Source organism: Ostrinia furnacalis, unplaced genomic scaffold (assembly GCF_004193835.3).
Source record: "Ostrinia furnacalis isolate ACB-3 unplaced genomic scaffold, ASM419383v2 OfSCF2340, whole genome shotgun sequence".
In the NCBI taxonomy this organism is placed as follows: domain Eukaryota; kingdom Metazoa; phylum Arthropoda; class Insecta; order Lepidoptera; family Crambidae; genus Ostrinia; species Ostrinia furnacalis.
In genome coordinates this window covers 170,904-195,532 of record NW_021132579.1, presented here as the reverse complement: position 1 = coordinate 195,532, position 24,629 = coordinate 170,904, and the positions used below count along the sequence as shown (strand labels likewise).

At 38.9% G+C, this 24,629-nt stretch overlaps 1 protein-coding gene across 1 annotated transcript; it reads left to right on the top strand.

Moving 5' to 3' along the window:
• Positions 1-1,877: 1,877 nt before the first annotated feature.
• On the top strand, positions 1,878-24,109 carry LOC114355090 (probable tubulin polyglutamylase TTLL2). The gene is given in 13 exon segments (XM_028307752.1): positions 1,878-2,077; positions 2,144-2,239; positions 3,703-3,825; positions 4,340-4,443; positions 9,791-9,938; positions 11,238-11,400; positions 13,580-13,703; positions 14,882-15,086; positions 16,953-17,101; positions 18,853-19,006; positions 19,206-19,289; positions 22,287-22,478; positions 23,602-24,109. Coding segments are annotated over 12 exon segments (1,722 nt in total). The 5' UTR covers positions 1,878-2,077; positions 2,144-2,158; the 3' UTR covers positions 23,797-24,109.
• The last annotated feature ends 520 nt before the right edge of the window (positions 24,110-24,629 follow it).

Here is a 24,629-nt window from a genome sequence, read left to right as displayed (position 1 = left end):
CCTTTCCTTTAATGAAATGAACTTTAGAACTAAGCTTTCAAATGGTGCCAACTTTTGTGGGCATTGGGAATGCATACGTTTGAAAGTGCTTGTCGCGGGAGGGTCGATTTTCGTCGATTCGACAAACAACAGTGATCTGATTAGATAGACCAGTTTTAAGCAAAAAATAAACTTTTTAGTTATTGAATATTACAAGTTCACAAAACAGTTTTTTTATTTAAAATCTGTAAAAATAGCTCTGCGATATTAATAAAATTACGAAGCGCTATTCTTTCTATTTTTAAAATTGCTAACTCACCCTTATTACACAATTGTAGAAAGGAGGGGTGGGTGTCTTCGGGTTTAATGATGACAATGATAATATGAAAAAACGTGTTTCGTAAAAAAATTTCTTCAAAATATTTCTGAATAAAAAAGACCAGACCTTACAATTCATCTCTCATACTTTCCGGTGAAAGTGCTGTGATGATCAATGATGGCCCTGAAAAAGAATCTCCACGCATTTAGTTGCGTGCACAGTTAGTTACAAATGAAGTAGATCAGCTCTGGCCTTTGCATCATCCAAAAAGTTTACATAATTACTTACCTTCTACAAAAATCTTAGCTACTTACCAAGTAGCAGGTCGAAGCGCCGCGTCTTCCTTAAAATTAACAACGCGCGCACCGCAGTTGCTGGCACTAAACAAGCGAAGTTCAAAAACCTAGTTAATCGCAGACAGGCAATAATATCGAAACCATACTGCCGCAGAGGTCTTTGATTCCAGTGTTCGGAGGTGCACCACCAAGCGTGCTCCGATCTTAGCATTTTGACTCAAAAAGTTAATATGAGAGAAAGACCCAAATCTACTGTGAGTGATATGACAAATATTTTTTTATTTTCGACCTTCATTCATTTACTTCAGCGGTTTTCTCCGATTCGTTTTAGATACTTAGAAACTTTCGACTAAGCAGTTTTGCTCATAGAGAAAACCAAACGAATATTTCTTCAGCGGATTTTATCAAAACGCCTAAACAAATAGAGAAGCTGTTTATTCGTGATCAATAAAAATACTCCCTTTTTCGATTCACTCCCTAAGGGACATGGCGACGACGTTGCAAAGGGATGTTTTTACGATAATAGGATAAGTTTATCACGCTCTGCACGCAACCTGAAACTGGGTTACAGGAAACGTGGAACAACACCAATTTAAAGTTTCTAGTGCCTTTAATTTAAAAGATTATAAAATTTCGACCGACCTTGTGTAGTTTACAGTTCTGTTACTTTTGTGACGAATCGCCAGACTGCTTTTTCTTTTGCATCGTCTTTGGAGAGTGATTGTGATTATTTACTTGGAAGTTTTAATGATCCAATATTGTTAAATAGAGCTTTAATAATTGTTGATAATTAAAATTGAAATCAAACACTGTCTAGTGTCACTAATTCTCGCCAAAAAGGTTTAATATATTGAAAAAAAAAATGATTGATTACCCTGAAGTGGTGGGAAAGCATGTAGTCTTACAAAATGTTGAAAGACATCCACCTGTTAATTTACCGTATGGGAAAATTGTACGAAAGAAAGTTAGTATATGTTCAATTATGCATTTTGATTTTTGACTGAAAATCGGTTATTTTGATATCCACAGATCGCCTTGTTACATCCAACCTGTAATCTTGAAGCTTTCTTTATAAATCCACTTATTTTTTGTTTCTAAATTTGCATTTTCATTGCAATATTTTAATTTACGACCGGTACAATACACTCGGTAAAATACGGTTTCGTCATTAGCCTCAGAATGCATTATCGTGGTTACATAGCTTTTTACAAAGCTCGGGCGCGTCACGAACGGCCCTCTATAAATCACCCGTTGCCGGAGTTACCCCGAGCTTTTGGCGGAAGCTCGCGCAGTTTAGGGCGGGCGGGCGACAGACGCACTCACTTTTGTTACTACGTTTCAAGTTTACCGCGAAGTTTTCGAACTAATGCATGTGTTCAACACATGTTTCGACACACGTCAAAAGTAGAATTTGCATTTAAAAGCTCCGTTTTAGTGGACGTTAAAAAGCTCAGAGATGAGTGCCTTATGATATTAGGACCAGGTTAGCTCATTAGCAATGTTTGGTAGCGATCAACAATTTTCGTATTGAATTTGAAATGTTTTGTAGAAACAGCGAAGAAGAATGGACGGGTCTTTGGAGAACGATGAGCCGTTCATATTTCGTCTCAACGATAACGGTTCTGGACCAAGCCTTCTCGTCAAGGTAATGTATACGTAGATTCTAAGATTAGTAATTAGTTAAAGTAGTAGTAGTAGTAGCTTAGTTTCATTATTTTGTTTTTTATCATTAACTTTTAATTCTCATAAAAATTGTTATCTTGGTTAGAATTATTATGGAATAATACATGTTTAGCCAGAAAATCGAAGTCAGCCATCAAAACAGACGCTGCACTGGTTATAAGAATGATTGTAAAATCCGTCGGGTTTATTTGGCAAGATTATAAAATTTTCTATGGGCTGAACTTTTAAGTGTAAATAATAAGGCAAAGTTATTCGTTATGGGAAAATAATGTCGGTTTGTCCAAACGATAGGGTCATTAAATTTTCGGTTAACATTAAAAATTAAAATCTTCAGTTGATTAGTCAGACGCTCCGGGACTTCCTAGTATTTGATGATAAACATAGGTGAGCACTCAGACAGTACAATCAATTTTGGATGCTCACTTCAAATATTTATTTATGGCGAGTGCTCGTTGACATGATGTTTCCCAATGATTTATTACATGAGAATGATTATTATTAGTCCAGTCAATGAATGCTTTAACGACGGTGTAGAGAGAAATCCCTGGAACACAATTTCTGACCTCGGGACTTTATTTAGACTAGTTACGAGGTGAACATAGTAAAAGTCCCCACCCTTAGCCCTCGAGCCGGCGGGATACCTAAAGAACCGTTTGAGGTATATTTATGAAATTTTAAGCTGATGTTTATCTTGCAAGTCTCAACACATGAGCCAAATTTGAAGTGTTAATGCACAGTACTTTTTGAGTGATGAGGAGTCAAAAGTGGATCCAATTGGTTCGTCTAAATATACGCACGGTGCAGTCCTCTCCCTGGAACTAGGCTTAACATGCTCCCGCATGTCTAGAATATTAGCTCAATGTTGATTTAGTCGATTTTCTCCTGACGGAAACACGTAAGACAAAAAAAAAATTTCCAATATTACAGACCTTCTAGAGCAGATGCCGCTAAAACTATACAAGATACAGAAAAACTTGACTATCTCACCTGTAGCAAATTTAATAAGCTTTTTTTGGTTCATAGTAGCCATGTCATTAGGACGCATAGTTTCCGAGGATTAAGCGAAAAACCGAAAAGTGGTACCTTTAAACCCCCCTCTCCCCGCCGGCTCAAGGGCTAAGGGCGGGGACTTTTGCTATGTTCACCTCCTAACTAGTCTAAATAAAGTCCCGAAGTCAAAAATTGTGTTCCACTGATATCCATCTACATATAATGCTTTATTGACTGGACTATATTCTCAAATCTTATATTTTCTTCTTTTTGTCATCATCATTTTAGCCACAAGACGTTCCCTGCTGAACATATGCCTCCTCCAATGATTTCCAGATCAAGTTCGGTTCGTTTTTCTCTCTAAAGGTCTTCGACCTTTCAGAGTTGAAACTCCGGTACGACCGTTAATTTGGTATTGTTTTTTAAATCTCATAGGTATGTGCGGAACGAGGCTGGAGAATGTACCATGGGTACAGCACCGGCGAGGACCGGTGGAACCTTTGGTGGCGGACCGGCGCGTTCCCAGCTGCGTGCTACAAGGCTCTTGGCGATTGGCAGGTGTTGTGTTATAATACTTCATTTTAGGTGTCAGCTAAGTCAAACTGTTTTGTCGTATACACTCGTATAGACACATTCAGGACTCGTACCAGTGGGAACGGGAGGTTGGACTAGTCCCGCACCTTATCACCTACTTTTACGTCATAAGTTGACAGTTGATTGGGTACGGGCCTAAAGTTGTATGCACACAGTTTCAGTCCTGTTGTCCCCCTGGTTGGCCTCCCTGGGAGGGATAACAGGATTTTGAAGTCCTGTTGTTCCCCCTGGCTAGGGTGTGACTGCATCCATGGAACAGAAATACATGAGTGAGATGCTATTCGTTTTTTTCAACCATATGCCTTCCACTGCTGGACAAAGACCTTCTCCTAAAGATTTCCACAACTCTTAGTTATAATAAAATTATAGTCCAAATCGCTTGATATTAGTTTTGAAATAAGACCAGAGAGCCACAAATATCGTAGTCTGTATAATCACTGCAAATAAAATCCGAACTATAATAACATTTTTTTTACAGTTCATGAACCACATACCAAAAGGAGGTTCGATATGCCGAAAGGATGGCTTGTCAAGATTGCTGCGCTGCATGAGAAAAATCTATGGATCCATTTATGACTTCAGGTATGTAGTCCTATATCCTTGGTGTCAAACTTTTCTCGTTTTGAGTTATTATTTCCGTTTGTTATTGCACTATTGTCGCAAAACGAAAGGTTAAAATTCGCCAGCCAATATTATACAATTTATACAGCTTTCATTCACGGATTCTAGTTTCCATCGAATAGCTGCATTCTCTATAATTCGATTTGGCTGGATTCCTCGGTATTGTGTTCCTTTTGTCAGCCGCAATCGATTCACAGGATGTTTCGTGATTGAACACATTGACGCAGGCCTCCGTCAGAATGGCTGGGGTGACGGGCGTTACTATAGATTTTGAGTACACCAAAAATCAATTACATATGAAATTGCAGCTGGCAGTTGAATGGGACATAATAAAAATACATTTCTACGATACCCACTGCCTATAAATTTCTATTCCTATGTGCATTTCATTCTGTCATTGATGTTTTTATAACGCATCTTGTAATACACTTTATTACTATGTTAAAATCAAAATTAAAACTATGTATTTTCATATAGTATCTTTAACATGATGTTTCCTTTACACTATCTCACCTCTTCAAATAGTCTTGCAATAAACTTTTTTATATTCCGAATCCAATCAGTTTTTAAACCGTAATTAATCAAAATTGATTCAGAAACAGACGTACGTAATAATAGATACTTATTCCTATTTTTATTTAAACATAAAAACTATAATGCTGTCTTCAATAAAATTGGCGTGCAGACAGGCCTACATTATGACAGGCTTAAATATAGATATCCTAATTTGTTTTACCTTGTCTGTCCCAAAAATAGACAAGTCTGAGCTTATGCAAATGCTACTTAGTTATTTGGAGTAATAAATGAATGTTTCTACCCTTTCGTTGTTGAAGGTCGTCTGTGGCTCTACATTTTCTGCCCATCAATCAATTTAAGTAACATTTTCAGATGTAATCGTTTGTTTTCGTTCGCTGACGGCAATGCCGATACGAAAAAAGATTATTTCCGTATTATTACATTGTTCGAAACGGAATATAAATCGTTTTTACAATTTAAACCGATAAAAAGCGGTAAAAATATATTTGGGACACGCGAGCCGAGCTCTCGGTTGTAAATTGTAATTTTATCCTGATGGAAATTAACAACGAGGGAATCTCGTGTTACACAAACAGATTAAAATGCAATTGATTTAAAGCTATCGTAAAACAATTTTGCGGTATTTTGGTAGCGGATCGAGCGTTATTTAAAAATTGTTGGATGAAAAATTGCGAGTTACGTAGAGCTTTTACAGTGTAAAAAGTTATTTTCATTCTAATAAAGCTACTGACTGAATGCAATCTAAAAAGTATTACTAGTATTCAGTCAGTCTATAATATGTAGGGTACCTACTTGCATACTGTTGCAACATATCCGTTGATTCACTACTTGTAAGATGCCACAGAATACTCAGAGCGTGTCCGTAGGTACATTTCGTTTCGTCCGTTTACAAGGATATTATACCTACCTACTATGTATCTTGTAGCCATTATAATCAAGATCTTGTAAAGGGGTAAAGCCGACTCGTAACTGTGGCATAAATGGATACACCATACACAGACCTGCGGAAAGTAGCGCCGTTGTTGTACTACTGAAAGTACTATTTAGCGCCGTTGTTGTACTACCTTCCATACTCGTACTTGATATAGGGCAAGATAAATCACCCATGCCTGAACCTATAGGATTAATGCCCCCTGTGTAGGGCGACTCAGATCGCGTGCCCCATACGTATACAGCTTACTTCATTTCATTTACTAACTTTGGGTTCTATTTTTAGCTGATTTAACAAAATAGTTTTGTCTATATTTGGATTGTATCACTCTTGACTCGAGTGCTTATTATACTTAGCAAAATTTTTCTTCACTGATAAGAATAATTCAATTTGAGATTTGAACAAGTCGGATTCGTTACGGAGGCACAACTGTTATTATTTCTTGTTTAGGTCTCAAACTCTAGATTAGCTCATAAATACTACTATTAATTAGGTATTAAATAATTAAGGACTAATCTCGGTTAAAATTTCTATCCTTTTTTATCAAGAACTCAAGAACGCCTGCAATCTGTCACCCTTCACATCTACACAAGCCGGTATCGGCTTTATTGCATTGATCGTGCTTATGCGGTTAAGATAAGCAGCAGTAACCGCAATACTCAGCTATTTCCCAAAATAACCGCTTGCAGCAGTCCGATTGTGAAATCGTTCCTAATTCGCATTCGAAAATTTCCAAGTTTGATTATACCCGTAAAAAGGTAACGTAACGTAATCGGCTTTTTCCAAAACGGGCATGCGCCAGCATTTGTTGATTGTGTTGTCGTGCGCCGCGCGTCGCGCTCAATGGACTGGCTTGCGTGCCGCACGGCACTGGCCCTACGTATTTTTATACACTGAAAAGCGCCTGAATTGCACCCACATGTTTAACGTGTAGCCGAATGCGTTGTGAATCGTCGAGATAAAATACACATGCAATATTCTTTTATAGGCGTACTATAAGTTAGATTGTTTGAAGACACTAATAGAAGTGTACCACGATTACGTTTTTTCATGTTAGCATTTTGCAAGACCGTAACATTGAAGTTTCTAAGTAGGTACTTCTTAGATACTTGAAGATAAATAAAATTATTTCAATGCAATCTAGGACTATAAATACCAAAGTCCTTACTGCCTTCAAAGATAACCTTGCATTAAGGGCAAGAAAATGCAAGCGGAATTAATAGGCTTAATTCAGCATTGGAAAAGTTAAGCCCGCCTGTAAAGGTCATATTAAAATTGTGCATGCATCAAGGAAGGTGAAAGTTCACGGTGATATTAAATAATCGGCAATATTAATGAACCAAAGCAATTACCTTAAGTGGTACCACGGTTGCGTGACTGATATTCAAAAGAAAGAATCCGTTTAGTTGTTTTGGCATTAGCATTCATTGCTCGGGGCTGGTGCTCAGGGACTAATATGACGTTACTAAGTTGGCTGCCTTGATTGCTATTGTTTTATTGCTGAGTACAAAACTCTATAAATATACTTGCTTTACTAACTCAAGCTGTACCTACTTTGTGAGAAGCAAAGAACACTTGACCTTACACTGACGTTTCTAGTACATTAATCAATGACAACACATAACATCAAAATGGAGTCCATAAAATTCACATGAAACACACTTACACGTTTTACTACGTTCCAGCCAAGTTTGGTGTACGTCATACAGTTGCGTATTGCCAAAATCGACGTACACATACCTACATCGTAAAATCAGCAAGTCCACATAGCAGAGAACCCGAGTCAAATTGCAAAGTATCGTGTTGAGTTACAGCCTTCGCAAACACGCAACACTGACAGTATTTTCAAATTATGTACCGAGCATAGTATTTATGTACTTATAGCCTGACCAGGAACATAAAAACCCTGGCATAGAGGCGCGTCAATTGCATTTGATAGTGCAACACTGAGTACAGTCGTACCTGTGTTAAATTAATAGGCTAACTTTATGTATCAGGATTTAGGATTACGGGCTAATTTGATATTTTCATAAATTAACGAAAATAATATTATTATAGGTAACCTGGTTAAAATAAATTAAATGAAACCATCAATCGAGCTAGTAGGATTTATTTTATTATTCATCAATAATCAAATTCAGAACTTGAATATTCAACTGCAATGTCTGCTCATGAACGCTTCAAACTCGGTACTTCTTTCCCAATTCCATAAAATTCAACACTTAGAAAGTGACAAAAAAAATTAAAATAGGTAGTTGAAACAAACCACAGCTAATTTTCACAGTGGACTGTACTATACGATAAACATGTCAGTCAATTTGACAACCTTTGTCGGAAACATTATTCAATGAAAATATTTTCCGAACCCTTAGTATTTGTCTTCGACAAATACTTTAACACATTGTGAACCACTTTTCTTTCACGACTATAAAGATTTTAGCAATTTAATTCACAAAATCAATTAGGCACATTTAAAATAAAGTTTGTTTACACTTTGACAGCAATAGACTGACATGCAAAGTGACATGTCAATGAAGTTTTCAGTTACTGTTGCCATTAAAAGAAATTAGTACCATTAGTTTTCCGCAACATGGCGAGGGTTTTTATGTTCCTGGTCAGGCTATACTTTGTTTTTATTTGGAGTTAAAGCACTATCTAGTCTGTGGAATTCAGTTAGCTGTGTTGACAGACATTGTTGGGTTAAGTTGTGGGCTATTGGAAGCGCGAAAAGCTAGTTTGTGAAAAGTTCAAAAGTGAAAAGTGAAAAGTTTGTGAAGAGCTTCCTCGTTGTGGATAAAAAAAAGTTCCGAGAGCCTGCCTTACACCAATAGAATAAACATTGTGATTTAGAAACAGGACATAGTATGAGGTTGTGTGGAGCAAGTGAGATGCAGTATTGGTCATACGTATGTACGAGTAATATGTATAAGCGAGCCTTGGCTGGAGATAATGTGGTACACGCAGAGTAATATAATCTGAATGCGTAGCATCTCCTGTAACATACATATGATGCGAAGCATAAAATTCCTTTCATGCCAACTTTTAGGTTATGCACCTATGTCCTACTCAACTTTTCTGTATTAGCTACACAAAGTATGAAAAAAGTTATGTAGACGAAGTTTATTTCTGCCGTTCTATCAAGCAACTTTTCTCGATCTCAACTAGATGACCAATAGGAAATGTGATAAATAAAGTATTAACCAGGACGATACTAAGTAACTTACACGCTTCAATCCTGTCACTTAGGTCTATAAAATTATTTTTATAGCGTGACAAACCGCAGTAAGAATTAGCGCTATCTTATCTTCGCTTAGTCCCACCGATTCGCTTTAATTATGTTAGTTCAATTTAAAATTTTGCAAGTAAAACCTTCACCGTTTTATTAAATCTGGTTATTGTCGTAAAATGTATTATTATCTCTTATTTTCGTTTTGTTAATTTTGAATATTTTTAGAACAAAACTGTATAAGTTAAACCGGGCACTCACTAGCAAACTGTAGCTATCCAAAACACTAACACTGGATTGCACAAAAGTCGTCGTTTCAGCCGAAAGACATCCACAGCTGGACAAAGGCCTCCCCCAAGGATTTCCACAGAGACCGGTCCTGCGCCGCTCGCATCCAGGCGCCTCCCGCGAACTTCACCAGATCGTCGGTCCTATAACTATAAAAAAACGTCAAAAGTCTGTCAAACTATACAAAAACACCAATTAAAGTTGTAGTTACGGTTAAAGTTAGGTGATGCAACTCGGTGTAAGAAAATGACTTGAATGTTGGCTATTATAGCCATATGAATTAAATCTATGAATTTGCTAACTCTTTATTTATCGTCTATTTTCAGTCCACCATGCTACCACCTCCCGCTGGAGTATGCGAAGTTGGTGTCCGAGTTCTCCAGGCTGCGACGCAATGAAGATGGTGACTCCAATGTCATCTGGATACATAAACCTGTGGCCCAGAGCCAGGGTCGAGGGATTTTTCTATTTCGGGTAATGCATAAGAAATGTAAATGGTAAACTATTGCGATAATATTTATTGTCTTTTATGGAAGACATCTTTATGGAACACAGCGTGGGACCACAGAATAATAATAAGTACTACGTACAGAAGTTTTACTTCGCGAAGGTATTTAAAAAAATGTATGCTCAATGTCATTAACAATATGGTGTAATTTAGCCTGTCTCAAGAGTCAGTGATCGGCACTGCGCCGAAGGGCTGTCTTCGATAAAATGATGTGACGTGAGGTGCCAAACTGCGGAAAATGGCGGAGGAAATACATGATTTAGCATGAATTATCATGAATAATATTAACTACTTATTTACCTCTCAGTGTCTTGAGGCAACTTAAAAAAGTACATTCTGTGTTTTTATTATTATTTAGGCAGTTAAATACTGCACAGTATTTAGTACACCATTTTATTTATTTTCTTCCATCATACACAAGAATACGCTTGCGTGAGTCAATGTTCGCTCGTATGTGAGGCCTTGTCGAATAGTATCCATCGTGCGTGTTTTGTTTTCGATGTAAACTCGCGGAGATGAACAGGCCTGGTGGGACGTCCACCTACAAGGTGGACCGACGACAACGTAAAGGTAGCTGGGAAGCGCTGGACGCAGGCCGCTACCAATCAATCAACGTGGAAAGCATTGGGGGAGACCTATGTTCAGCAGTGGACGTCCTATGGCTGAAATGATGATGATGATGATGATGATGGGAGACAATCCTTATTTATGCTGACTCTGAATCATGATTCATGGTTTGCATTGCAAATCTCTTTTCCTCGCATGGGGAAATAAACACGTCCGTGTTGTTTTTAAAAATGAAAATTTTTTCGGCCAGTGGCTTTACAGCCTACAATCTTGTACAGGTCTGTCTAGTAAAAAAATAAATTGAAAAGGTCGTTTACGCGTACGGCCAAACTCCTTGGGCGCGCGCCTGGCCGGCGAGAAACTTATTTTTAACTTTGTTCTTTTCGATTGTCTCTTGTTTTTTTTCTCTTCACACTGCTTTTTACCCTAAAACCAAGTGCCTATTATGTGAATTTGTGTTGTAAAATAATCAATTAAACCATCTCGTAGTGTCGGTGACATGATTTACTTTTAGCTATCATTTGCTTTCTTCTTCTTTTCGTGTCGACAACAAACTTATACAGTATCAGCCAAAAACTCCGCCACAAGAGTGGCGTTGTCAGTAGCACTCATCAAATCCTCATTTGCTTTTATTACTTCTGTGACTCTAGGTAAAGGACACCAAGTATTGTAATAAATCGAAACCGTTTTGTTTTCAGAGCATTTGTGAGATGCGATGTGGCACTGCCGCGGTAGTGCAGCGGTACATAGAGCGACCTCTACTCATCGCTGGATACAAGTTTGACTTGCGGCTCTACGTTTGTGTGCCGGGGTACAGGCCTCTGACTGCGTACATGTATGCTGAAGGATTAGCTAGATTTGGTAAGGAAATTTTAATAAGTGTTATTCCAAGCTATTGAGCTAGTGGGTACAGTTAGCGCCACATAATTCGTGACACAAAAAGATGACCTTATTGCTTAAGTTGCGAACTTATTGGTTACTTGGGTGTCACGAACTATTTGACGCTGACTGTACTGAAAAGCTTTACGTAGTGGGATGTGTTACCACATAATACAGTGTGAGTCACGTTAAAGTGTACATATGAAAATAGATGAAACTAGACCTATTTTTATCAACAAAAAAGAGGTCAAAATTTTTTTGAGATTTTTTTTTTTGTAGAATTTTTTTTCTTCCAATTACTTATTGTAAAGAAAACGTAATAACTTTTAAACTAAGCGGTATATATCCTGATAAAATAAAAACAGTAATAATGCTAAATAACAGACGATACTAAAAAAATACATAAAATATACAAAAAAGGCCAACAAATAATAAAAAATGATATTTTTTGAAAAAATCTGCTTTTAAATTCGTGTTTTTTTGGTTATTTGATAAATTTCGCCAAAAAATGCCCCTATAACCGGTGGTTTTTATTACTTTGTATTATTCTCTATCGTATTACTTCGTAAAACGAAAAATCGCATGTCTCTATCCCTATCACACGTTTGCAATGATCGTTTGAACTAAGCCTCTCCGGGCGCGCCATTCAACGCTTCGTTAACAACANACACCAAGTATTGTAATAAATCGAAACCGTTTTGTTTTCAGAGCATTTGTGAGATGCGATGTGGCACTGCCGCGGTAGTGCAGCGGTACATAGAGCGACCTCTACTCATCGCTGGATACAAGTTTGACTTGCGGCTCTACGTTTGTGTGCCGGGGTACAGGCCTCTGACTGCGTACATGTATGCTGAAGGATTAGCTAGATTTGGTAAGGAAATTTTAATAAGTGTTATTCCAAGCTATTGAGCTAGTGGGTACAGTTAGCGCCACATAATTCGTGACACAAAAAGATGACCTTATTGCTTAAGTTGCGAACTTATTGGTTACTTGGGTGTCACGAACTATTTGACGCTGACTGTACTGAAAAGCTTTACGTAGTGGGATGTGTTACCACATAATACAGTGTGAGTCACGTTAAAGTGTACATATGAAAATAGATGAAACTAGACCTATTTTTATCAACAAAAAAGAGGTCAAAATTTTTTTGAGATTTTTTTTTTTGTAGAATTTTTTTTCTTCCAATTACTTATTGTAAAGAAAACGTAATAACTTTTAAACTAAGCGGTATATATCCTGATAAAATAAAAACAGTAATAATGCTAAATAACAGACGATACTAAAAAAATACATAAAATATACAAAAAAGGCCAACAAATAATAAAAAATGATATTTTTTGAAAAAATCTGCTTTTAAATTCGTGTTTTTTTGGTTATTTGATAAATTTCGCCAAAAAATGCCCCTATAACCGGTGGTTTTTATTACTTTGTATTATTCTCTATCGTATTACCTTCGTAAAACCAAAAATCGCATGTCTCCATCCCTATCACAACGTTTGCAATGATCGTTTGAACTAAGCCTCTCCGGGCGCGCCATTCAACGCTTCGTTAACAACAAAACTGAAAATGGCTCTAGATTTGTAATTTTGATAAAGACAAGTTAGATTTCAAATACAAACAAAAGATTTCGAAGTAAAATAAGCATTTTAGTTAAAATTAAAATTGTCTCTACCTGTAGCGGAGAATAATGTTGTGGCAGGCCGTTGTTCAAACGACGAATAATACAAAGTAATAAAAACCACCGGTTATAGGGGCATTTTTTGGAGAAATTTTATCAAATAACCAAAAAAACACGAATAAGTTAATTTCTGTAACACATTTGTTTGTAATTCCTAAAATTAAATAAATAAAAAATTTGCAGTGCAGCCAAAGCTGACGAAAGTAAAAAAAAGTACTACCTAGTAGATTAAGGTATGAAATGATACGAGGATCGAGTGTGAGGCAATGTGATAAAGATATAAAGAAAGAAGAGAAAGTTCGACTTTCGTAACTGCATCTTTATACCGCTCTTACGTGTAATATATCTTTGGCGGAAAAGTGTCTTAATATTTATTTATTTATTTTATTGTTAGGAAAACAAACAGCTTTTCGTCATATTGTTATCTGAAAATTCCCTTAGTTGTAAATGAATTAAAGTTAGCTCTATGTATTATGTTTACAGGTACGGATAAATATACGTTATCGGACATACACAATCCATACAGACATCTGACCAATTCGTCTTTGAATAAATCGGGGCCAAGATATGCTGAATGTAAGGATCGAATTGGAAGTGGTAAGAGCATGTTTTTTTTACATAATTTCTAATAATGAAAAGGTCAAAGCGCGCATTTTACGATGCATAAATCTGTTCAAAGTCAAAGTCAAAAGTCAAAGTCAAAATTTCTTTATTTGTTTGGACTAATAAATAGTTCTTACAAATCGTCATTTTGCTCTTAAGGAGCCTCTACATGTCTCATAATCTTTTTACCCTACCAGCGCTTCGAGACCAACATTTGGCAAGTGCTGAGAAGAAGCGCCGCAACAAACTCAGTCACCACTGTCTGCCGGTTAATATAAATAAATAGAAATAGTAGTAGTAGGTACATTCGATTCAGGAGCAGTTCACTGAACTCACTGTTTGTCATTGTTCCTTATATTTATTAGACTTCCTAGCAAAGTTAACTGCTTAAAGCAATAGGCTGAAATCATGGCACGATCATAGGCCAATGTAAAGGTCCCGCGAACTATCATGGGTCGCGCAACTTATCATTCGCCTTTAACTTATCATTTTTCTTTTATATTTCATTTATATTTGTTAAAGTAATTAATGTGCTCGAAGGACCTGTCTTATAAAGTTAGCTTAGTTAATTATTTATTGTAAGTAATGACATAATTATTGTAAGTGGGTTGATTAATTATTAAAATTCTTTTAATTTTTACCCGACTGCGCCAGAAGGAGTTTTTCGAGTATACGTATGCATGTATGTCATCATCATCTCAGCCATAGGACGTCCACTGCTGAACATAGGCCTCCCCTAATGCTTTCCATGTTGATCGATTGGAAGCGGCCTGCGTCCAGCGCTTCCCTGCTACCTTTACGATGTCGTCGGTCCACCTTGTAGGTGGAAGTCCCACGCTACGTTTTCCGGTACGCAGCCTCCATTCCAGAACCTTGCTGCCCCATCGGCCGTCAGTTCTGCGTACGCGAGGAACTGCTTCGAGTTCTACGGCTTTGATGTTCTGCTCGATGACTCTTTGAAGCCATGGTTGATTGAGGTTTGTTAAACCAATGCGTTAGACCCTCGTAGACAAGTGAGGCAGGTGGGGGGCAGCGGATTGGCTGGTCTGGCAGCGCATCAGGGCGCTGGTGACATTGACGCTGCTGGCCCAAGCTGCTGGCACTCCTCACGCGAGGAACTGCTTCGAGTTCTACGGCTTTAATGTTCTACTCGATGACTCTTTGAAGCCATGGTTGATTGAGGTTTGTTAAACCAATGCGTTAGACCCTCGTAGACAAGTGAGGCAGGTGGGGGGCAGCGGAATGGCTGGTCTGGCAGCGCATCAGGGCGCTGGTGACATTGACGCTGCTGGCTCAGGCGGCTGGCACTCCTCACGCGAGGAACTGCTTCGAGTTCTACGGCTTTGATGTTCTGCTCGATGACTCTTTGAAGCCATGGTTGATTGAGGTTTGTTAAACCAATGCGTTAGACCCTCGTAGACAAGTGAGGCAGGTGGGGGGCAGCGGATTGGCTGGTCTGGCAGCGCATCAGGGCGCTGGTGACATTGACGCTGCTGGCTCAGGCTGCTGGCACTCCTCCAGCGAGGAACTGCTTCGAGTTCTACGGCTTTGATGTTCTACTCGATGACAATGGGTGAAGTTATCTTCGAAGCCCAACATCTCATTAAGTATTTTATGTTTTAAAGTAAAAAGTGTGATAGGGATATAATATAAGTCCCTTGTAGCCTTCTGGGTATCCTTCCGTTTGGCCAAATTACTTTTCGCCAAATTTCATTTCGCAAACAACTTATCGCCAAAGTTTCATTTCCCAAATGAACTTTTAGCAACTGAACTTTTCGCAACGAACTCATTTGGTCAAAAACTTGTGTTATCATTTGGCAAACTTTTACTTGGCAAATGTTTACATAGCAATTAATGTTTTATTTTGCCGAATATTATATCCCAAATAATTTGTTTGGTCAAAATTGACACTTCACATACTTACCCACCGTTACCACCCGTTACCCACAAATCAAAGCATAAGGCACAATATGATCATGGTTTTCACAAGAATTTTATGTAAAACAAAGAGATTGCAGAAAATAGTATGGTTGCAGAAAGTAGGTAGGTATTGCAGAAAATAGTAGGTTAGGTAAGTGACCCTTAAGGATTACTAATGTTTGGCCAAAAAACGTTTCCCAAATTATCACATAGCAAACAACGTTTCGCAAATTTTCATTTGGGAAATTCTCATTTGGCAAAACAACTTATTGCAAACTTTTAATCCGCAAATGTCGTTTTTGGCATATTATTGTTTAGCAAATTATTGTTATTGTTAGCGACATCATAAAGGTAGCAGGGAAACGCTGGACGCAGGCCGCTACCAATCGATCATCGTGGAAAGCATTGGGGGAGGCCTATGTTCAGCAATGGACGTCCTATGGCTGACATGATGATGATGATGATGATGAAATTATTGTTTGGTAAAGTATGTTTAGCCAAATGAAACGTTTGGCGCGGCAGCGGCCGCCGAGCGCTAGAATCACCTCTATTGTTAATTAATCATTTTATTTGGAAACGATATAAAGATTGAAATTTGAAAATTAATTTAGAACAAATTTTATATTAACTACCCACTAAACAAAATAATAACCACAAGTTAATTTGTATTCCATTCTATGCACCAATCAAATTATTTTGTAAATAGTTATCGTTGCCAAATGAAACATTTGGCAAAACATTCTTTGCCAAACAATAATGACAAAAACGACATTTGCGAATTAAAAGTTTGCAATATAAGTTGTTTTGCTGAATGAAAATTTGCGAAACGTTGTTTGCGATGTGATAATTTGGGAAACGTTTTTTGGCCAAACATTAGGAGTAATCCAGCTTTCTGAATTATTAGTTATGATAATAAATATGTTGTGCTGGTATCATAAACTTACGTGAAGTCGCGGGCACAGCTAAGCAAATTAAAAGGGGTGTAATTATCAATAACCAATTAAGAATTTTCCAAAGAGAATTACAATGTGCATTATTATTTATTAATAAAAGGAAATGGTTTGCATTGAGTAATTAACTAAGTGATCACTTATGGTTATTAGAAGGTTACACAATAGAGTAGGAAGTGGAAAAAAAGCTTTTTATCTTTATAAAAAACATCTAAAATGTTGTAATACTTAAAAAAAAATGCTTACACTAGCTTTTGCTCACAGCTTCGCCCGCGTGAAATTTGATGTATAAACAGTAAATTTTTATCAAAATCCGTTCAGTAGGTTTTGCGTGAAAAAGTAACGAACATTTTTATAATAATTGTTTTTTTTTACGTATTCAGGTGAATTTATCGCCAGCTTTGGGAGCGAACTGCGAAGCTGACACAACGGTGAAGCAACCGATGCTCCACGAACTGTTTGACTTGTTGGGAATGCCCATGCGACACACTGGGCTCTCTCTTCTAAGGGGGCCGTCTTCACAGATACACAGGTAAGTTTCAAATTAGTCCGAGTTGGTACAATGAGGGTTTTCGCGAATGATAAATCCGCCAGATGGCAATATGTAGACGCGAGGTCCAAATGCTGCCTGATTGGTTATTTTTGACATGACATTGACAGATATGTCAAAATCCACCAATCACGCAGCAGTCAGACCCCACATCCACGTCCCGCCATCTAGCGGATCTTTCATTCGCGAAAACCCTCATTAGCGTCTTAAAGTTTGTGACACCCAAAGTGGCCAAAAAGTTGATGACATAACACAACTTTATTCCAATTGTAACGAATAGTCCAGTCATTTGGTAGTTTTACCTGGAATGTTTTCCGGGAGTAATGAAAATTGGTATTTATATAGATTTCGATGTGCTCTTTACGAATTTCAACTTTGCGACGTACTACGATAACTCGTACCTACGATTGCCGCTCGCTAAATGCTGCCTAGTAGGAGTTTTTTTCAAATGGTTCCTTTCGGATTAATTTTATGATGTTTTATCAGAAGAAAGAATTTTATGATGTTTTGTTAGAGAAACTAAAACTAGTGAAAAATTCCTATTTTTGATGTCTTTATATTTCATTTATATTTGTTAAAGTAATTAATGTGCTCGAAGGACCTGTCTTATAAAGTTAGCTTAGTTAATTATTTATTGTAAGTAATGACATAATTATTGTAAGTGGGTTGATTAATTATTAAAATTCTTTTAATTTTTACCCGACTGCGCCAGAAGGAGTTTTTCGAGTATACGTATGCATGTATGTCATCATCATCTCAGCCATAGGACGTCCACTGCTGAACATAGGCCTCCCCCAATGCTTTCCATGTTACCCGGTTGGTAGCGGCGTCCAGCGCTTTCCTGTTACCTTTATGATATCGTCGGTCCACCTTGAGGGTGGACGTCCCACGCTGCGTTTTCCGTTACTGTATGTATGTATATTTCTTAGGCACGACCTACAGCCCAAACGGATTGACCGATTTTAGCGTGAGAGGTGACGTTAGATTTGACACTGGCTATATTAAAATTGAAAAAATAAAAAAAAAAACAAAATGGCGGATTTCAGTTGCAGTTTCGTTGCAGTTGCGTTTCACTGGGCCTAAGGCTTGTTTTTATCTTTTTAGTTTATTTTTACGCAGTTGGGTTTTTTGTTTATTCAATCCTACTAATATTGTAAATGCGAAAGTTTGGATGTCTGGATGTTTGTTACTCTTTCACGCAAAAACTACTGAACGGATATTGTTGAAACTTTACAATATTATTGTTTATAACCCAGATTAACATATAGGAAATTTCAATAATTAAATAAGACATGGGTAAAAAGCGCCTTCTATCGTCATTGGTTAAAATCTACAGCACAGTAATTAAACGAGGTTCACGCGTACGAAGTCGCCGGCGGCCGCTAGTAATTTAATATTTGAATATTATTTGCTATCGAATGTCCATTTTAGTACGAAATAATACTAATATCTATATACATAATTTTATGTTTTATCTCTATCTATTTATTTTATCCTTATTTTCTTGTTTAACCGTATTCTTATAAAATAAAAGACATTATTGCCGGTGCGGTGTAAGCTTAAATTCTTAAACAGTCAACAGACCAGCATGGAGAGTGTAGGTCTTTAATTGTCCCCTAGTCCTCCAATAGCATCAAGTGCCGTCAACCAACCGTCCCTGTCATAAACTGGTGTCAAATATCCTGATGCTACGGCTCTAAACGAACAGATGATGATGGTGGATGGTGTTTCAGTTATTGTTCCGAAGACGAAGGCGGCGTGAAGCGGGTCGTACCGCCACCGCGGGCCGCCACCGCAGGCGTCAGACGCGGTACGCGGTGGCGACGCCGGCGACCGTTGCCGGTGCACTGCGTCACGCTGCTACCCCCTGTGCCAGATTATACGGAGGTAAGTGACTTCCCAAAACGCAGCGTGGGACGTTCACCTACAAGGTGGAACGATGACCTCATAAAGCAGGAAGGCGCTGGATGCAGGCCGCTACCAACCGGGTAATATAGAAGTCATTGGGGAGGCCAATGTTCAGTTCTGTTCATATTTTGAAAACAGGATTCCTATTCTTATTTCTTTCGGCTATCTCGTTTTACAGGAGATCGAAAAAGTAAAGGAGCCGAACAGCGAACGCTCGCTGAAAACTCCGTCTGAAGCCAGTATTGACAACTTGGATGCACAGGTAAGAGAGCATGTTGTACTGCTAGCTGCACAGTGGCGGCGTAGCAGCATGGGTTGGCACCCGGGGCGATCACCATGACATAGACCGTAGATTTGCCATGCAGATGCGCCAGTGAGTACTAATCTGTGCGACTTGTATCACCCCCTGATGCTTGGCACCCGGGGCGGACCACCCCCCCCTTATGCCGCTACTTTAGCTGCACATACTGATCTTACACCATTATTAGATTAGAAACAAGAATAGATGAATTACTGAATGGTAGCATTCAACCACTGGCTAAATTAAGCATTGCTGGCTGCCCTGTTTCTAAACCTATTTAATAATTAATATTTTTATCTGGCGCTAAGAGTCGCTTCTCGATGTAAATTTTTAAAAATAATTACAAAAATCGAACTGCCTATGGTGGAAATTGAGCCCACGGATGGGTTCATCCAGTGTCAAAGTAGCTCAGATATAAGAGCAGTCGCCCGGAAAGCGAATGGTCATGGGTTCGATTCCCACCTTAGGCAGTTCGAATTATTCAAATTATTAAAAAAAAAAAATTGTTTAAAGAAGCGCATTTCAAAAGCAAGCTATTAAACATAAATGTGTTGTTCTGTAGTTTTCATAATAATATGATCGTTATTCAGGTACCTTTATTTGTTGAAATACCACCTCTGTTTTTGAACACGTTGTTGAAGGCATCAACGTGATCAAGGGATCACACGTACCGAGCAAACGGACGAGACAGTGCTCTCGGCCGAGTACTCGGTGTGTGTGAACATTACGCCGAGTGCTCGGCCGAGCGCTCGAGTATGTGACTCGCTCACCCAACTGTCTCGACCGAGTAACGGTCATTCTCCGGATCTGGATTATTTTGTTGATTACCCCGACCTTTTTTATTTTTTAATTTAGAGTAAGTTTAGGTAAAACATTTCAAAATATACATTATTACGAGCATATTTTTTATATTGGCCCATCTGTAGCAAGCAGGAATAAAAAGTTATGCGACATCAAAATTTTCATGGTCGGGGTAATCAAAGTTGGGGGTCAGAGTAATCAAAAATAAAACAAAATATTTTATTTTCTAAGGTTTTTTTTAAGTTATGGTAAAATAAATGTTATTATAACTAGCCATTTGTTATTTTGATGTATAAACGACAATATTGTAAAGTTTCAACAAAATCTGTTAAGTAGTTGTTGCGTAAAAGAGTAAAAAACATACATATACATTATACATATAATATTAGTGACTCAATGTCCTATGTCTCCTATATGGGACAGAAGGCGTCCACAACAGTCCTCCATCGCATTCGGTCTTGAGCTTCGTGTTTGATCTCGCTCCAAGTCTTAACAGTGCGCCGCTATGTTTTTTTGGCGCGACCACGTTTGCATTTTCCCTGGGGGTTCCAATCTAGAGCCTGCTTGGGGATGTGATCGGGGTCCCTTCGGAGAGTGTGGCCGATCCAGTTCCACTTGCAGCGTTTATTCTGCTGAAAGATCGGTATTTCGTGGCAGCGTTCCAAAAGTTCGTCGTTTGAAGATTTTGGAGAATTCGGCGAAGACAGCGGCTGAAGAAGATCTGCAGCTGGTGCGAGATAACCTTAGTGACCTTCCACGTTTCACGCCCATAGAGCAGAACTGGTTTGACGTTGGACCCGAATATTTTGATCTTGCTTGGGTCAATTTCCGTGACTGCCATACGGCTCGAAGTTGTGCGAAGGTAGCTCTGGCCTTGGCAATGCGCGAAGTGATGTCCTCTTCGGTACCTCCAGGCTCTGAAACGATGCTCCCGAGGTAAGTGAAATTGTGGACTCGTTGGACATCCTCTGCACCAACGGTGTGCAATTCCTCACTCCAGATCGCATCTCTTGGGTCTTCCGGTACTGATACCCTTGCTTTACCCTTTTTTCGGCACAATAATTAGAAGCCCCTTATGCCAGTCGTCTGGGAGTTCCTCTTCCATCCAGATGTTTTCGAAGACAGGTGTCAGGACGTTAACGGCGGAGTTTACATCGGCTTACAGCATTTCAGCGGTGATAAGGTCGAGTCCAGGGGTCTTGCCAATTTTGAGGGATAATATTATGTATTAATAGGAGATAGGATTTCATTTTAGTAAAGGGTAATTTTGCTTATTAAACGTTATTTAGTTAATCATTCATTAGTAAAATTACAGTATTATTGATTACTCGGTGACAAAAGTCGGGGTAATCAAGGTCGGGGTAGTCAAAAAATTAAGGTTTATCCTGAGCCCTGCCCAATCTGTAAGTTGAATCCCATATGTTTTAATACACAAAAATGCGGTTACATGGACCATTATTCCTGTACATTCTCAAGAACTTTCCATGTAAAGAAACCTAAAAAAACAGGATAGAGTAAATCAATCGTGCACTGAACCAAGGTCGGGGTAATCATATTCTTATCTCGATAACTCCGAAATCCTGCGACGAGTTGCATTACCGATCACCTTGGCACGCAGGCCACCACTAAAGGTTCACGGGGGAGGATAGAGCTCGTTTCTAAATTGCGTAGCTAGGGACGTAGGCGCACATTAGTGACGTGTCGGGGTAATCACGGTTAACGCCCGGACACAACTTCAAATAGTTATTCTACAAAACCTTTTAGTCATATAGTTATATCGTATTTAATTTATCAATGTTTATTTAATCAGTAATCGATTACATAAGCATTGAAAGCGGTAATAATAACGGATTAATTTATACGAGCAAATTTGTTCTGAAATCGGGAGCGCGGACACGTCGTGGTAATCAATTTTTGACGACTTACGATTTTTTTTAAATTACTTAATTAACTATTATTAACTATATCTGTGGTTTAACAACAAGAACCAAAGTTATACTATTAGATAAAAATATTTGTTACTAAAATATTATGATATTCGGGTACTTTTTGGCCCCGGACACGTGATTTTCTTGGCCGGTGGAATGACCCGTAAACATTTTACTGTCTCGCCCGTTTACTCGGTACGTGTGATCAAGGCTTGAATGATCCTTTCAGTCCACCTCAAGCGGGGCCATAACCCCAGCGGAGATTCCGGAGGATACGTGGCGCAGCGGACTGACGACCGCCGCCCGCCGCCGGGTCATGACCGCGTGCGCATGGGGCAACGGCGTGCGGTGGGACCGAGCCTCGGGCCGAGTGGGCCAGTGGGTGCGAATCTACCCTCATGTACTGCCTACGGATGATCAGGTCAGTTTGTTTTAAATCGTTATTTTTTAACCACAGTGCAGCGGAGAAGCTCTTGGTCAGCATGTTCTGCATATAAAATAATGATTACACCGATTTTGGAAGCTTTGACATCATCATCATCATTTCACCCATAGGACGTCCAATGCTAACATAAGCCTCCCCCAATGATTTCCACATCGCATCGCCCTGTTGGTAGCAGCCTGCATCTAACACCTTCCTGCTATAATGAGGTCGTCGGTCCACCCTGTAGTTGGACGTCTCACGTCGCGTTTCCGATACGTGGCCCATCAGTTCTGCGTACTATGTGGCCGGCCCGTTGCCACTTCAGCTTGCTAATCCGTCGGGCTATGTTAGCGACTTTAGTTCATTTACGGAACTCCAATAAGAGCTAATGAACTGTCAAATAGTTTCAAAAAACGGTTCTGTTTGACGTGCGGCGACGGCATCACGCATCTCTTTTTATCACTCTCTTGCTCTCTCTTTGTTGCTCTATTCCGCTAGGTATATTAACTTTATGGTCTAGTCAGTCATATTGATAGAGCATACCAATAGACATGTTGACACCACCAATCAATTGACGTACTTTTTAAAACTGTCAAAACGAAACTCTCCCATAGATTTTGTATGCAAGTAACGTCACTATTTTGTCAACTTAAATAAACTACTTTTTTCAATTACAATGCGATCAAAAATGGTAAATTACACATGCAATTTAAAATTAAATAAGTTTTTAAGACCAGAATGAAGTGTCTTTTTAGAAAAGTTGCCACGTCGAATTTTTGGGGAATGGTGTCAAATAGGTTTGTTTCCTGGGTCAAAAAGCAAGAGTTTTAATTAGTCCGTCAGTTAAGTTATCAAAAAATACTCTACACGTATTTTTCACTTTTTCAAACTAATGAAAATTGAAAGAGATAAAGCGCGCCAAAGTTCATAAGAAGAGGCCCGTGACGTCAATGCGTGCATAAAAGTGCCGCACGTTGTGACGTCGTGCGGAACTTCAACGCACCATAACTATATTTGTTATTGACAAATAAAAATATATGTGTCCAATATTTTTTGATATTAAACATGACGGACTAAAAAAATTTTTTAGGAAACTAGCCTATTGTGTATTTATTTCCAGGCGCCGGTGGAAGATGCCCGCGACAGTGTCGCTCAAGTGTCGAAGTTCCTCCGCGCCGCCCGCGAGGTGTGCCGCGAGGGCGGGCGGGAACCGCGCGCGCCGCGCGACGCCGCCCGCGACGCCGCCTTCGAGGCCGCCCTACGCAAGAAGCTCGACTGCGGCCCGCAGTTCGAAGTCTGGCTTCCGCCGTTCTAATGTGTTCAATAATATTTAGGCAGAGTAAATACAAATGAGTAGGTCATCTTCATAGAAACGCACCGAGCGCGGTTTGTATGCGAGTGTAGTGTTAAATGAATACATACGATACGAGCCAATACGTATGCGGCGCGCACGCTTACTTACTTACTGTTGTGTTCGTTTCGTTAATCGAGTATTTTCGGGCAAGTGGGTGATTAACCTGCTGTACCCTAGTCCGGTGGTGGGGCTGCCACCTCAGAGCTTCTGGACTCGCTCGGTTTTTTCCGCGCACGCACACACTGACAAAATTCAGCGCACCTCACCGCTAATCCACGCTAAACTTTGTCAGTGGGTGCGTGCGCGCCGCATACGTATTGGCGCGCTCACATACAACCGCTCTCGGTCGTTTCTATGAAGATGACCTACCTACTCATTTGTAATTACTCTGGTTTAGGTTTAGGTTATTAATATGTTAGTTATTAATAAATGCTTGCTCAATATAAAACTTTTTTATTTATGCACTTCACTGGTCATTTACGCACGGCTTCAAAAATATATCGCCGGGCCAATTTCGCTAAGCAGATTTTAATTTACGTAAATAAATATAATAAATATGCATAAAACAATGTGAGAGTTGGTTTGGAAAACAAACTACTAACACTACTATACTATAATCCTGATTCCGCTTATAAAGGGATATTATTATGACGGCTACTATAATTAATGGTTCACCTACATATGTAATCCTTTAGTTACGAGTAGTACCTATAAACAAATATTGGGCAACCATACATGCTGGCATCAAGACTGAAGTGATATTACTGGTTTCTTTTTGTGTGTGTATGTAATAA